General features: G+C 29.0%; 1 protein-coding gene across 1 annotated transcript in view; it reads left to right on the top strand.

Moving 5' to 3' along the window:
- LOC107436137 (mucin-3B) overlaps nt 1–16,445 on the top strand; it is a 54,163-nt gene extending 37,718 nt beyond the window's left edge. Inside the window, exons 12-17 of the mRNA XM_071185337.1 lie at nt 3,092–3,313; nt 4,483–5,436; nt 6,414–8,666; nt 11,472–12,623; nt 14,370–14,801; nt 16,228–16,445. Of these exons, the coding sequence (XP_071041438.1) occupies nt 3,092–3,313; nt 4,483–5,436; nt 6,414–8,666; nt 11,472–12,623; nt 14,370–14,801; nt 16,228–16,277 (5,063 nt within the window). The 3' untranslated portion in view covers nt 16,278–16,445. The remainder of the gene's footprint in view (nt 1–3,091; nt 3,314–4,482; nt 5,437–6,413; nt 8,667–11,471; nt 12,624–14,369; nt 14,802–16,227) is intronic.
- Nucleotides 16,446–16,785: the final 340 nt, after the last annotated feature.

Raw genomic sequence — 16,785 nt, 5'->3', positions numbered from 1 at the left:
TTGCTCCTTAAAATATTCATTTAAATAAAATATCATACAAAATGAGATCAGTTAGACTATATAAACATACCACATAACTCATATTTAATTGACAAATTTAAAGTGTAATTACAAAAAGTCTTACTTACTTCAAATTTCCTGCAGAGGATCAGAAAATAAAATGGCTCTTTCTTCCTTTCACAATCAAATTGAGCTGTTTACCTTTTTACACAGAGTAGAGCTGTTTCGTGTCTACTTTACAAAATTTTTTCATCTGAAAACAATTTACTGAAGCAAAAATATCTTCACTGACCCACTGTACCTCCTGACCCACTGTACCCCCTTCTCCCCTACCTATACTGATCTTTTAAGAGAGAATGAAATTTAAATGCTGCTGCACGAATACGCATCCCCTGCCCTGCACAAGATATCAAAAGGGAAAAATTCACTGCTCGGTCGGAGTTTCTAAAATCACGGACTCAAGCCCCCATAATTTATAATTGTAAAATGTGAGGCAAAGGTGGAAAAAAGGCAATAGTTAAAAAAGAAGGCATAACAATGAATTAGAGACATCAAAAGCTAAGTATATCTAAATTTAAGATGTCTGTACGCAGCATCGTAGAAAGAATGCATGTAGCTTCTTTTAGTTCATAAAAATTAGGCAGCGGGAATTTTCCCTACCCGAATCTCTGGTGCCGTTGTACAATTTAGTTGTGGTTTTCTTAATCCTCCACACATAATTGGTTCTCATTGGCTTTCTTTGCATCAAGTTAAGTTGTAATTGAGTATAACGCAATAATTACCATACGGATACATCCCCCTAATTCATCACGATGTCTGTTTCAGTTTCATTCAGTTAAAGAAACATTCTTTATAGGATATTTTGCTTTAAAATAGCTCACATGTACACTTTGCGTAATGTGACAATCTAATCTTTTAATTTTTTTAAACCTTTATTTCCATTCTTTTTATATAACAGTTTAAATTTATTTCATGTAAAATTTTTCAAATAATTTTCTTAAAATTTCTTGCCTGGCAAAATTTCACTTTTCTTTTCATAAAATATTAACTTTCTGTTCCCCCTACCTCACTGGTCAACGCGGTCATTGCACTTCCTGTGAGTAGAAATACCCCTCTATTCCCGCCTTTCTTTTTTCTTTAGTCATTTTTTAAGGAGGGCTAAATTAACAGATTTCTTTCATTTGATTTTCAAACTCTCCCCTCTATAAATTTAATTGACAAAAGGTTTTCTGGGTTCACACCAGTTAATGAATTTTTTAAAGATTTTTAGCACATTTTCAATCGTGCATGCTAGCTTGTTACACCAAGGGGTGCCCTCTGCCTCTCTCTGCGAGATGCGCACTTATGTCCGTTTCCAGGGAATTTACTTTTATATCCTTTTTTTTAGCCTTTAATTTTAATTAAATCCACAAACCGTAATTAATTTCTGTAAATTAAATATTTACATTTAAAACTTTCATTTTTTTTAACATTAAAGACCCTTTCAAATTTAAGCTTTCGGTATTTATCCGTTTCAACCGTTAAATTTCTCGTTTTCCTAAATTTTATTTTTATGCAAAACTCTTTTTTTTTTTTTTAAAAAAAATCTCTTGTCACCCATTTAGAATAAAGACCTTTTGTATGTTACTAAATGTATCAAAAGATATGTTACTAAATAATATGCTAGTCTGTTCATAATTAAATGTTGAGCTGAAATTAAAGAAATGTGTGAATTCATTTGTTGATTTTTTGGTATTTCTTGTATTTCTCCAGTGTGTGGTGAGTACTTTTAATTATTGTTATCGGTATTTGTTTTTTTTCTTCTTTTTGGAATCATTTCTAAATTGCGTTATGATATATACATTTATATTTGGATACAGCATATCATTGTCTTATTTATCTTTTATTTATGATTTTGATTAACTTTAGTTTACACCTTATTCTAAATTTGGTGATACCAGTTTATCCAATTTGTTCAAACCTCACACTTTGTGACTATTTGAATCTATTGTTTTTATTTTTTTATTATTTTTATAATCGTCGTTGAATAGCCGACACAATTTTATGCGTTTTACAACTTCTAATGTTCAACTCCGTAGCCTTGTAATTTTGAACCAAATCCAAAAGACAAGGGAACTCCTAGATCAAATATTGAGAGAAATTTGACTTCGTGGAGGACAATTTTGATGGAACTAACCCGCATTTGCGTTACATGGAGAGGAAGACCACGAGAACCTCCCACAGTTAGCCTGAAGGCAAAGGGACTCTAATCCATGATCAGTCTACCACTGAGAATATTTCATGTCAACACTGTGGTCGGTGCAAGCCAGCCACAGTGCTCACGTGACCTATTGGTTTATTGTTATCCTACAATAGCATTGTATTACCACTTTCCTTAATGATCCCCTTAATTTAATTACTTTTGATTCTATTTTCGGCCTTAATTTGTTTATTATGGAATTCAATAATTGCCTGTTCATGCATACTACATAGTACATATACATACTTCAATCCATTATGTATTTTAAAATAAGTACTTTTAAGTAAAATTAAGTAAATAAATTTACTTAGTTTGCACCATACACAATGTAATTATAATTTTAAACGGCAGAATAGCACACAAATGTTGTTTTTGCATTACAAGTAAAGCAGTGATTGCAAAGTACAGATTAAGGTTCTTTATAAAAAAAATTTAAAAGAAAACTGTAATGAAACAAGATGTCAGACAAATAGGGTGAGTGAGTAAAAATGCTATCAATGTGATAGGGTGAAGTCACTTTTAGATAGTGTAATTCAATTAAAACTAATTTAAATAGGTTTTTTTTCTTTTGTAAGCAACTAATAAACGTTAATTATTTCAATATGAATACATTGATCAATACAATAAAAAAAAATGCTTTCATTTGATGAACATCAAATACACTTTTTATGTTTATTTAAAATCATTGAATTTTTAACAATGTATTTCTAAAAAAAAGTAATTAAAACTTTATATTCCTAACCACAAGTACAATCCAACTGCCAAATTCAGATTAATTAAATCCATTACAGATTTTAAGTTCATATATTAAAAAAATTCCCAAGCTATAACAATTCGAATACTATTTTTCAGGTTTGGTTGTTCCAGTGTCCAGTGCAGAATGCATTGGTATAGAATGTGATGACCTTCCTGACTGCTCAAATAATTCGTGCCCCTGTCTTCATCCCAGTAAAATATACTGCAGTATCTACTATATCTGTATAGATGATATGGTACAGAAATTTAGTTGCTCTTCTGGCCTGCTTTTTGATGAAGAGAATCTGACATGCGACTATAAAGACAACGTAGATTGTAGTAAGTGAATAATTTAATAAGTATTTTTCTAGTATAAAACACATTTGAAATTTACTCCCAAATTGAATTAAAACGAGAGTATTGTTTCTTTCTCAACTCTTTTATTTAAATTATCTTAATTTGAAAATATTTTATATAAGTAATTGGTTTGTTATTGTCAAAAACTATGACTCGTATTTTCAATGTTTTTAAAGCGTATTAATTTAAAATCAATCAATGAGATAGTTAATCCTACTCCAAAATGGCATTTATTTTTGCTCTTTTTATTTTTATTAATTTTGATTAAAATAAAATAAAGCTTTTAGCAAATAATTTAAAAAGTTAAAAATTTATAGATTTTTTTACTAATGAGAAGTAAAAGGTTTTTTTTATAGATATTTTTCATTTGATATTATATTTATTATACATTATGAGAGTAACATCATCAAAATTTCATGACAAGCTAGGATATGAAGATGCATTTCAAATAGTGAGACATAGTTTTTAAATTTTCAATATAGATGCAGTTCTATTAAAATTATTAGAGCATTAAATATATTTAAAAAAGTTTTTAAAAAGTTAAAAATGTATTAAAATTAAATATTTAAAAGAAAACATCTAAATATATTTCATGCACTACCTAAATGCTATATTTTCAAGAAACAATTTTAAAAAAATATAGAGATGAAAAAAAAAAAAATTTTAAGCACTTAAAATGTTTCAGAAAAGTGAAAGGAACAGTTGTGATACATGAGTAATGAGTTAAGGGAGTAAATTATAAAATAATACTTAATTATCTAACGGCCGGGATAGGCTGGCTGGTAGGACATTGGGACCATGGTCAAGAGGTCTTGAGTTTGAATCTTGCTGGCAGAAGACTCCCTTTGCAATAAATGATGACTGGTGAAAGTTAAATCTGTCAGGTCACAAAGTCTTTCATGTTCCTATAAACAAATCAATACCTCTCCTCTGGGGGTACTGAATTGGAGATTGTTCGTTCTCTGGTTCAGGTCAAAATTATGATCTGTGGATGGATGAATGGATGTATGAATGGATCCACCCTATAAAGAGGGTTGCGATGTATACGTGTGGCAAAAGTCGAATTCTTGGCCATAGATGGCACCCCCTTTGCTTTGCTGGCATACGACAACAATTACCCCAAAAATAAAAATTATTTATTGTATTTTCAGAAAATAGGACACAAGTGCCACCTTCAATTTCATCCACACAGCAAGTTTCAACAGTCAAAGACTTTGAACTTCACTCAACAATTAAATATTCACATTTGTCAGAGATAGAAACAACTCCAATAACAGTAAACGATATAGCATCATCATCCCAAACAGATGAGCAAGAAACTACAGATGGCAGTAGTACTTTAACAATTGCAGATAAAGATGAAGCCAAAACCTCTACAAGTGCATCAACAATAAATGTTACTGAAATAAGTTCTTCTGAAATGGATCCTGAAACTGTAAGTTCTACATTGCAGGCAAATGCAACAGACCAAAGACCAGTTAGTGAAGAAGTTACTTCAGAAGCAACCAGCCAGAACCAAGATGAAGAGACTTCAGAAGCAACCAGCCAAAGCCAAGATAAAGATACTTCAGAAGCAACCAGCAAAAGACAAGATGAAGATACCTCAGAAGCAACCAATCAAAGCCAAGATGAAAATATTTCTGAAGCAACTAGTCAAAGTAAAAATGACGAGACCACAGAAAATACTTTGGTACCAGTTTCTATAGATGATTCATCTACAGAACACTCTAAAAGAACAGTCAAACCAATAACTGAAAAAACAACTATAAGCGAAATTAATACTGAAACAACACAAAGCAAAATTACTCAGAGCACTACAATAACTTTTGACACATCTTCTGATTCCTCCAGCAAGAGCTATGGTACATCAACACCACCTGATAACATAACTACAAAAGGACAGTCTTCTGAAGAGACATCAGATGGAAATGACCCTATTTACAACTTCTCTTGCCCTTCAAGATTTGGTCTCTTTCCAGATTTAGAAAATTGCAATTTCTTCTATCAGTGTTCCAACTTCCTTCCATACCACATGCAGTGTCCCTCAGATCTTCATTTCAATCCAGTTTTACAAGTTTGTGATTGGCCATATGAAGCTGGTTGTGGTAAGTTGATGAAATATTTTAAAACTGTTTAAACTTCTTGCAAATTTGTAACGTATGTTATAGAAGTAAACTATCAAAAATATAAATAAATAAAAAGATAATAGTTCTTTAAAATTAATAATAGCTTCATTAGTTTATAAAAATTAATATAAAAGTTATTCTATTATTATTTTGTTTCGAAATTTAAATATACCAATTTCATACAAAGATAAGGAAAGTATTTTATAAAATATATTCGAGTATGCAGTTATACAATATGTGAAATTCAGCCTTTTTGTAAAACTGAACCTGGTGACTGAGATAAACTGTAGTATTAATTATTCACTTCAAATTTTACTAAACCAAGACAATGTAGATTTCATTATGTATCCCTAAATAGGAAATAAAAGTATAGTCTTCACAGATCCTTAAATTTCTTAAAAAATAGTATGTTAAAGTTGCATTAATTCATTTGCAATTTATATTTATATAAAAACAAGACATTATGCAAAATGTTTCTTTTTAAAACAAAATGAAACTTTAGAATAAAATTATTATTTTTAAAATGAAAAGCCAAAGAAAAATTAGAAAGCAAGAAGAAAAATTAGAAAGCCAAACTTTATTACATGTATATTTATATATAAATTAATTAAGTCTGTAGTAAAAAGATAAATAAATTAGAAAAACTCTTTCCAACATTGTAAAATTTGTTATAAAGAAATAAAAAGTACACCTAAATAAAAAATATATTTTATAATTTATAAATATTTCTAAACTTTTAAAAACAAGTTTTTTAAAAAAAGAAAAAAATAAATAAATACCTAACTGAATTTGCAAAAATGTGTTGGTTTAAATAATGCACTTTTTCCACTGTTAAATTTTTTGTTTCAAAAATAAAAACACAAAAATATAAAAAAAAATTAATTTTTTAATAAATAAGTAGGTAAATTAAATGAAAAAAAATTCCTTTTCCTCTTATAATTTTATTCTATTTTTAGAAAAGACGACCTCAAAAGATATAGAAACATCAACATACGTCACATCTACTATGAATGCCTCATCAACATTTCAGCCAACTAGTATATCAGATTATGTGTCATCTACAGTCAAGAACACTTTTTCGACAGAAAAAGAAAGTCTTAGTACTAAGGATGTCAATGAAATAACTGAAAACAGCACAGATATAAAAACATTGATATCTAACCTTCCTACTTCTTCAATGATAGATATCACTACTACAAGTAAACCAAATAACTTTACTAGTGTAGAAGTATCTTCAGATAATATTTCTCCAAATGAAAACATCACTATCCAACCACTAACAGACAATGATGAAACATCTGTAAACAAGACCAATTCAACTGAAAAAACAAACCAGTTTGAATCTACTGTAACTGACAGCATAACAAAAGCAGATAATGTAACAGGAAAAACATCTTCAAGTAAATTTACCACAGAAATTGATATTTCTAACATTACTAATACAACTTTGAATCCACAAACAAAAAAAGATTTTTCTGAAATAACAGTTAATTTTGAAACTACCATAACTGATACAACAAAAAAGGAATCAAATGTAACATACTTTTCCACAGAAGAAACTACTGGAGAAAATGACATGAATAGCACAACATTAAATCCAGAGTCAAAAACTGTTTCAGTTGAGGTAAAGAGTGAATCTGAACCAATAGAAGTTAGCAGTTCATCAGAAGTTGAAACAAGCAGTGAGCCTACAAACACTACATCAGAAGTTGAAACAAGTAGCAAGTCTGAGCCAGGAGAAACTGATACTACAACAGAAGTTGAAGCAAGCAGCAAGTTTGAGCCAATAGAAACTGATAGTACAATTGAAGTTGAAACAAGCAGTGAGTATCAAGAAACAGATACTGTATCAGAAATTGAAACAAGCAGTGAGTCTCTAGAAATAGATACTGCATCAGAAGTTGAAACAAGCAGTGAGTCTCGAGAAACAGACACAGTATCAGAAATTGAAACAAGCAGTGAGTCTCTAAAAACAGATACTGTATCAGAAATTGAAACAAGCAGTGAGTCTGAGCCTAGAGAAACTGATAGCACATCAGAAGTTGAAACGAGTAGCGAGTCTGAACCTAAAGAAACTGATAGTACAATTGAAGTTGAAACAAGCAGTGAGTCTCTAGAAACAGATATTGTATCAGAAATTGAAACAAGCAGTGAGTCTCTAAAAACAGATACTGTATCAGAAATTGAAACAAGCAGTGAGTCTGAGCCTAGAGAAACTGATGGCACATCAAAAGTTGAAACAAGTAGTGAGTCTGAACCTAAAGAAACTAATAGTACAATTGAAGTTGAAACAAGCAGTGAGTCTCGAGAAACAGGCACTGTATCAGAAATTGAAACAAGCAGTGAGTCTCTAAAAACAGATACTGTATCAGAAATTGAAACAAGCAGTGAGTCTGAGCATAGGGAAACTGATAGCACATCAGAAATTGAAACAAGCAGCGAGTCTGAACCTAAAGAAACTGATAGTACAATTGAAGTTGAAACAAGTAGCGAGTCTGAATCTAGAGAAACAGATACTATATCAGAGATTGAAACAAGCAGCAATTCTGGGTCCAGAGAAACTGACACTGCATCAGAAGTTGAAACCATGAAAACGAAAATTGTAACAACTTTTGAAAATGTAACTGAAACTATTAAAAATATAACTGATGCACCAGAATTAAAAACTTCCTCCAGAAAAGCAGATTTTGAATACACAGAAACTGTAACTGATTTGCAATCTAGCACACTACAAAATAATTTTACAGCCAGTGCTTCTGAAATTATTTCTACAACTTATAATATGACAACACTAGATTATAATCAAAAAACAATTTCTACCCTGAAAGAAAATATAACTTCAACTGATACAGCAACACAAGAGTTTGTAACATTCACCACTAGCCCTGTGCCTGTGGTAAATATTTCAACTCAAAACACTAGCGAAATACTAGAATCAACTACAAATGTCTTAACTAATCAGACTGTTCAAACATCTCAATCTGATAAAATGGTTACAACAACAGAGACTTTATCAGAGGAAACTTCATCAGATGAAATTGTTCAGAATTTTACATGCATCTCCAGATTTGGCCTATACCCTGATCCAGAAAATTGTAATTACTTTTATCAGTGTTCTCATTATATTCCATATCACATTCAGTGCCCATCTGATCTCCACTTCAATCCCATTCTACAAGTTTGTGATTGGCCATATGAAGCTGGTTGTGGTAATATTCATTACAATTAATACTATTCATGGTGTCTTGTTAATGTGGTGAAAAATTTCTAAGGCACAGATAGAGATTGAGAATTGCTTAGGAACCCATGACAGGAAACGTTACCATATGCCGCCAGGGACGATTCTCAATTGCTTTTTCTTACGTACTTCTCTTGATCTTAATTACATGTCCTCTAATAAACATTATTGAAAACTGGTAAGATTGACAAGTTAGTCGCCAAATTAGTAAGTTACGATAAAGTAGTTAATCCTAAATTCATTTGAATGCAATTCTTAATAATAATTATAAGAATACATAAAATTAAGATAGTTTAGGCAGGGTTGCCATAGAAAAAAAATGGACGAAATAGTTGCTTTTAGTAGCCTAAAGCATGAAAATAGTTGCCGAAAACTATGAATATAGTGGCCTAAATAAGAACAAAAATATGACTAAAATTTTGTTAAATACTCAATTGTCATATACCATTATCCATTTACTCAAGTTGGGGGCAAATATGATAATTTTTATATAAACATTAATGTTCTAGCACAATTTTCCCTTCAATCAATAATTTATCTATGAAATATATATATATATATATAGTGTGAAAAGTGATTACTCAAATTCGAAATTCATGCATCGTAATAATGTATTAAATTTTTTTGTTTTAAAAAATCATGCGGAATTTCGAAGCAATAGCCATTGAGAAGGTGACCGGGAAACGAAATAGACTCACAAAGGAATCTGCAGATTGAACGAATTAAAAAGTGAAGACTCAAATGTGCAATTCAAAATTTTCAAAATTTTTTACGAAAAAAAAGTTCAGTGTGTTCGAAAGCTATCGTGGGCAGCAGATTTTGAACCCAGTTTATGCTAAAAAACAAACAAACATCGCTAGGAGTACAGAAAAGTCTCCCAATAGAATCCTCTTCCTGAAAATAGTTGCTTTTTTAGCCTTTTCAGGCAAAAAAAGTTGCCAAAGTCGCCTCATGCCAAAAATGGTTGCATTTTAGTCGCTTGTGGCAACACTGTTTAGGTAAATAAAAGTACCTGTTCAAAAAGACACAAAGAAACAGTTCATAATAGGGAAGCGCTATTAGCGGTGCACAATGACAATTTTGATCATGAATTCCTGTGCAACTCCTTTTATCTCCCCAAGAAATTTTTCACAATATTAACGAGACACACTGTGTATATTCACCTCACTATATATTAACTCACATATTTAAAAAAAAATAAAAAATAAATTATAAATGATAAAAATATAATAAATAACCAATTACTTTAAGTTGTAAGCATAATAAACATACAAAAAACTTCTTTTTTTTTAATGAGAGCTATAAGCTAGCAAATATCACTGATGTAATCTTTAAAATATTTGAAGGAAAACTGTCTGCAGTCTCATTTTTACTAATGGCAATTCTCAACTAATGAAAATGTTTCAATATTTAGAAGCCTCTCCTGAATTATTTAATAAAATTTCTGAACGATTATTAGGATCAGGAGCTAAAATTGTCCTTTTTACCCACCATTTAAATTTTAAGATATAGGCACAAATGATTTTGAAGTTATAAGAGTCAATAATTTACACACAAACCCTTCATTTTATTATTATAGATAATGGGAGTAATACTTCATTAAATGGAGAATGAAATAAGAAGGCATAAATTTTGCTATTATTTTAAACAAAATATAAAAATAACCCAAAAATGAGAGAAATTTATAGCTATGTCAAAATCATGTCATCAGGGGTAGCACTGATGCATTGAGGTACAATATCTAAGTAGCTAATTTTTTCAAAATGAATTTAACTACTTTCTTAAGTATAAGTACTATTTCCCTTTATAATAGTTTTTGGGTCTTATATCATTGCCTCATTTATTAAACAAGATATTAACCATTTGGCATTGAGAACAATTAAATATTTTGATTACTAAATATTTCAATGCATTTATCGACAAATACAATATTTTATGCCAGCTTTCTTCTTTTACCATATTCTTGTTAGCCTATTTAATATATTATATTAATATTCTATTTAAATTCAATAGTAATCAGTACTGACTTTAAACTTCTAAAAATTATAAATTTTTTCTTGGTAATTTGTAACTTAATTCTTTGATCGTAAATTAATGTACAAAAATAGTAGTTTAAAGGTTGAAGAAATTGATCGGCATTTAAATTTTTCATAATAAAGTTAAAAACAAATATGTAAAAAAAAAAAAAATCAAAGTTAGAATAGAATTTGCTGAATCGTTTTCGCAATTCACAGATTTCAAAAGTTATTTTCAAACATTTACTAGTGGTGTAATATTTATGTCAGATACATCGGCTCAATAATACTAATGATAATAATACAAAAAATTGCAAGCTTTAATTTCGAATAGTGTAATAATTTTAAATGGTTTCAATCAAATTAAGCTACTTTATATTTAGATGGAGTGGTGTACACATTACACTACCAGTGTTCTATGTTATTTGCTTTATAATAAATTATTTATTATATTATAAAATAATTATTATAAAATAAATTATTATAAAATAAATAACATCAATTTCCCTACTTATATTGTAAAACAGTTTATATTTTATTTATATATATTTATTTTTATTTTCTAATTTTATAAGATTTTACTTCTTAAAAGTCTTATAGCAATTCTTTAGAAGGAAAATATGTATATGGATTAAAAAAGGTCACAATAATCATTATACACACTGGCTTAAAATAAATAAATGATGAGTTTCATAAGTCTTTGATAAATTGTACTTGTAAATATAATATCTAAAAAGTTTAAAATATGTCTTGTTATTTAGAGTTAAATTCAACTGATTCATCTAAAGAAATTGATACAGATTATACACCACATCCTCAAACCAACACAGCGAGTCACATATCAAGTACCTCTGAATACCAAACTGAGGAAACAACAAAAAAAGATATCATTTCAACAGAAACAGAGTCTGCAAAAGAAGAGACATCCTCAGAGTCTAATAAATTACTTACAAGCTTAAAATCAACATACAAGCCAAGTTCTACTGCTACACCAGACATAACAAGATTTAATGAAACAACTGCCTCTAAGATCATTAATTATAGCACCTTATTTACTACAGACTCAACACCAGAATTTGACACTGAAACTACTAGCACTGACGAACAAGCATTCACAAAGAACAACAGTGCTTATAGCACTATAGGGTCTACAAAGGAAACTAATTTTGAAATAACTAGTTCCACACAACAAGAGTTAGAGACAAAGAACGGTAGTGATTACAGTACTATGAAATTTACAAAAGAAACTGAAATTGAAACAACTAGTGTCAATACTGAATTGATTACTACAAAGGATAATATTGATGACAGTACAATAAATCTCACTAATTCCACAAAAGAAGCTGAGATTGATACAACTAGTCCCACTGAGCAAGAGTTTGTGACAAAAAATAATTATTATTTTAGTACTATATATGTTACTAATTTTACAAAAGAAGCTGAAACTGAAACAACTGACTCTGACAGTCAGAATCACAGTACAAAGAATGACAGTGATTACAGTACTATGATTAGTACAAACTCAACAAGAGCAGAAATTGTTACATTTTCTGAATCACAGAAGTTTACATCAAAAAGTCAAACAGAAACAGAAAATGTAACAATGAAATACATATCAACAAATGCTGATAAATTCGAAACAACTTTCGATTACAAGTCAACCAGTGAAAAAAGTAATGACAGTATTGATACCACAACAGTAACTTCATCTAATAAGCAATCAACTATTGACGAAACGGAGCAGCCACTGGATTTTGAATGTCCATCAAGATTTGGGTTGTATCCTGATTTACATAACTGTTCCAGATTTTATCAGTGCTCTCAATGGATAGCAAATCACATGAATTGTCCACCAGAATTACATTATAATCCAGTCTTGCAAGTTTGTGATTGGCCTATTGATGCTGGTTGCGGTAAGTATATATCCCTCTATTGATTATAAGTGCATATTTTTATTTACAAAAACTATAAAAAAAACAGCTTCATTCTTCAGCTTCATTCAGAATGCTTTTTTTTTCTAAAAAAAATGGAGTATCAGTATATATTAGTCTGTTAATTAAGTTCTTTTGTTAATAAGACATAATTAATTTGCTTAGAAAAATTCAAATTCTAAATTTGTATAAAAATTTAATTAGAAGTTGTTTTTTTTTAAAACAATTCATTGATTCTAATTTTAAAATATCAAACAAAAAATTTAAGTACTTAGATAATCCTCAGTTGTCTTTCAAGGGGTTGTGGATATGGCTAAGAAAAAAATAAAATAAATAAAGTTTATTTTAACTACTGTGATCAAAAATTTCTCGGAATGGTGGTATAAAACAATTGGTTAAAATTTATCTTGTTCAATGCACTTCAGAAAACAATTTTTCAAATCAACAAAAATATGCTTTAAAATAATTTGAATTAATGGACTCAAAACGATGACAACGAAAAGGATATCTCAACCTTTGGAATAAGAAAAAATCAAACTAGAAAATATCTCCAACACAGAGCTTGTGGGGCAGTATTTGTTGAATGATTTGCCGAAATTGATTAATAATAACTGCAGTGTGAAAAGGCTCATTGATGCATACCCCATATGTTTATGTTGCATAAGTTTTTCAGCTACTACATTTCAGATCATTTTCAACAAATTGTACATAACAATCAAACAATAATCTTCATTGATTGTCTTGTCAGAATATAGGATTAATTGCACAATACAACGACAATCAAAGAAAAGAGTAAAGCTTATCTTGATTTTTAGGTTACTTTGATCAGGTCATTTTGGTGTCACTTCACCTTATATCAGTTCTATGACTTGAAAGATAGGTTGATCATGATTCGAAGTGAATGGCCGACCAAATGAGTTCATCTTCTACAGAGTTTTTATACAAAATAATAATCAAAAACTCGAGCTAAAGCAATTTAAACATTTGTAGTAAAAATCTCATAGCAAAAACAAAATTTAACACATAACTTTTAAAATTTTGGAAAATCATTAGAAAGAATTTTTTTTTTCTCAATAAAAACTAAACTACATACAATCTAAAAAATTAAATATCTTTTTGATTTATGGTTAAAGAAATCATGAAAATGCTTGTGATAAAAGTTTGGAAACAATATGTATAACAGATGAATTTAAAACAAAATATTCTTTTTAATCACAGCTGTCAAATTGTGTAAAAGCAGAGCTGGAAACATTAAAGGTAGATTTTGTTGTTGAAAGTATACAGAGACAGCCTTGGTCTGTACTGCAAATGAAGAACATGAAAATAGAAATTACTAAATAGTTCAAAGATACATTTCCTTTTGAGATTAGAAATAAGTTTTGATTTTTTAAAAAAATACTATAATTTTGGTCATTTTTTTTCATTAAAATAATCTTAAATATACAAAAATTAATAACTTGTTTTTGGAATAAAAAGTCTGATCCTATCATAGAATTTATGCAGCTTAACATACATAAAAATAATAGTAGTACAATCTGAGATGTTGTTGTCCATAATTATCTTTATTTAAATGGAAAAAAAATTAATAATCAAAAATTTTACAGACTGATATTAAAAAGCATACTTAAAATCCTAAAAACAAACAATGTATAGAAACTATCAATTAATTTTATCATTTTTAAAAATAGTCAATAAACTGAAGTAAAAACTAAGAAACTTTATTTGCAGAGAATATCACAGACATAGAATTTAATTCTGCAGAAAATGAAGAATCTGCTAATCTCACTGCTACAAGTAAAACTATAGATAAGCAATCAACAACTTTCTCAACAAAGCTAAATGATTATACAGATAAATCTTATCAACCAAACGATTCAGAGGAAGCATCTCCTACTTATGACAAAAACACGCATGAAAAAGAAGGTAGAGAAGAACTATCTACAGAAATTACACAGCAAGAAACCTCAACTCTAGGTACAACCAACGAAATAAAAGTAAGTTTTGAGTGTCCTTCAAGGTTTGGTTTGTTTCCTGACAAAAGCAACTGCTCAAGATTCTACCAATGCTCTCAATGGACATCTTATCCTAAACAGTGTTCACCCGGTCTTCATTTTGATGCAGATTTGAAAGTCTGTGATTCACCATACAAAGCTGGATGTGGTAAGTTCCTCAACTATTTCAATTAACTTTTCAGTCATATTATATCAAAACAATTGGATTAATTTTTAATATCATTATCTCCATTTGCAATCCATTTTTTGGATAAAGGTCTTCTCTGTCTAACTTGATTGTCTGTTCTTTAAGTTATATGATCAAAGCATTATCATTTTAGGTCCTTAATTCTTCCAATGATAGTTAAAAAATTTGTTATCTAATTCACACTACTTGTTTTCTCCTTTTCTTGTAATAAAAATTAAACAACTTTCCATACATCATTCACCATTTCCATTTTTGTGGTATTAAGCGTATGCATGGATTTGCTAACGAGAGTCTTTGCTTCATAAGTAAGTGTAAGTAATACAGATTGATTAAAAACTTTTCTCTTTACATAGGATGGCATATCACTCTTTAGTATGATGCTATTTTTGAAGAAGAAAAAAACACTAAGTGATTCTGATTCTTCTGATTAATTTTATTAATATTCTGATTCTTCTATATTTATTTTCTGATTCTTCTGATTAATTACTTTCATAAAATTAATTCTGATTAATTTTATGTAAAGTGTTGTATTTATTCTGGTTCCAAATTAATGTTATTCACTTTTTCTATAGTATAAGCAGTTATAGTTATTTAGGATTGCCCACCCTAATCTTAATATCACCACTAAAATAGAGATTAATAATATATTTTTTTAGCTTAATCTTTATTATTTATTAAATTTCAATTTAGTCTATTATATACTTCACTCATTACAGGTAAGAAAATATTATTTTATGAAAATGATTAAGATTAGGCGATATTGATTCTAATTCTTGCTGTCACCTAACTGTATATGTTTTAAAAGACAGTGTAAAATTTTCAATTCTGTTTTTCATCAAAGCATCCAGTACAGCAGACACACTAATGCTATAAAAACCTTCTAATTGCCAATAAAGAAAATTGAGAGAGGAATTTCACACTCTTATATCACTCGATTAGTTCCCAGATTGTTTGGATGTGATGTGGTACTAAAATTATAGCTGGAACTGGCTTGTTCTCAAGGCAGTGCTGAGCCCACAGGCTTTTGATTAATATTTTTGTGAATATCCTATAAACATCGCCTATAAGATTTTTTAACTCCAAATTAACCATAAAATAAAAATAATTTTAGAAAAAAAAATTTGACTACAAGAAAAATTTTCACTAATATATCCTCCTTATTTTTACCTCCATTTCATGTTGAAAGCAATATCTTAAAAACGAGTGTGCTAGCTATTTTTAGTCAACTATAAAATAGTGACTATTAAATTATTAAAAGTGAAAATTCATTTATTTTCTTAAATTCTTGGAATATTGCATACAAGTATTTTAAACTAGATTCATCCTAATAGTATAAGTATAATCACAATCATCAATGATTATTAAAAAATAATACTTTTTTTCACAGATAAATCTTTGATTACAAATGAAGAAGGGAGGAGCACCGAGAAGAAATAACATAAAAATGAAAGACACTGAAAGAAGTATAATGCAACAAAATTGTTAAGAATAACTCATTGTAAAAGCAGAAATACAAATAAAGCCCGAAATGCATGTCTATTGACAAATGTATATAAACTGTATGAAAAAATTAATCTGCAAATAAAAATTTACTTTTATTTTTAAGGTTATTTTCCAACTATAATCTAAGTTTGATATGCAACTATTTTTTGTATCATTTAAAAACATTTGAATCTTAAAAATAAATGCTACATATTCAACTAATATATTTTAAGAAAATATACTGAAAAAAAAAACTATTTAAATGCAATTTTCTTAACCTATGTTAAATGTCATCCTGTTTTTATAATCTAACAACAACAGGGGAAATTTGAACAGTTATTATTTTGAGGGATTACTCCTATTAATGCAAAATCAATAAATATTAAGTCATTAATTGCGTGCAAAAATCAAATAAAATAGTTTTATAGATACTAAACATTACAACAATATTAGTTAAACATGA

The sequence above is a fragment of the Parasteatoda tepidariorum genome, chromosome 1, assembly GCF_043381705.1.
Source record: "Parasteatoda tepidariorum isolate YZ-2023 chromosome 1, CAS_Ptep_4.0, whole genome shotgun sequence".
NCBI classification, from domain to species: Eukaryota; Metazoa; Arthropoda; class Arachnida; order Araneae; family Theridiidae; genus Parasteatoda; species Parasteatoda tepidariorum.
Note: the sequence above shows the minus strand (reverse complement) of the source record. Positions and strands in the feature narration are given on the sequence as shown.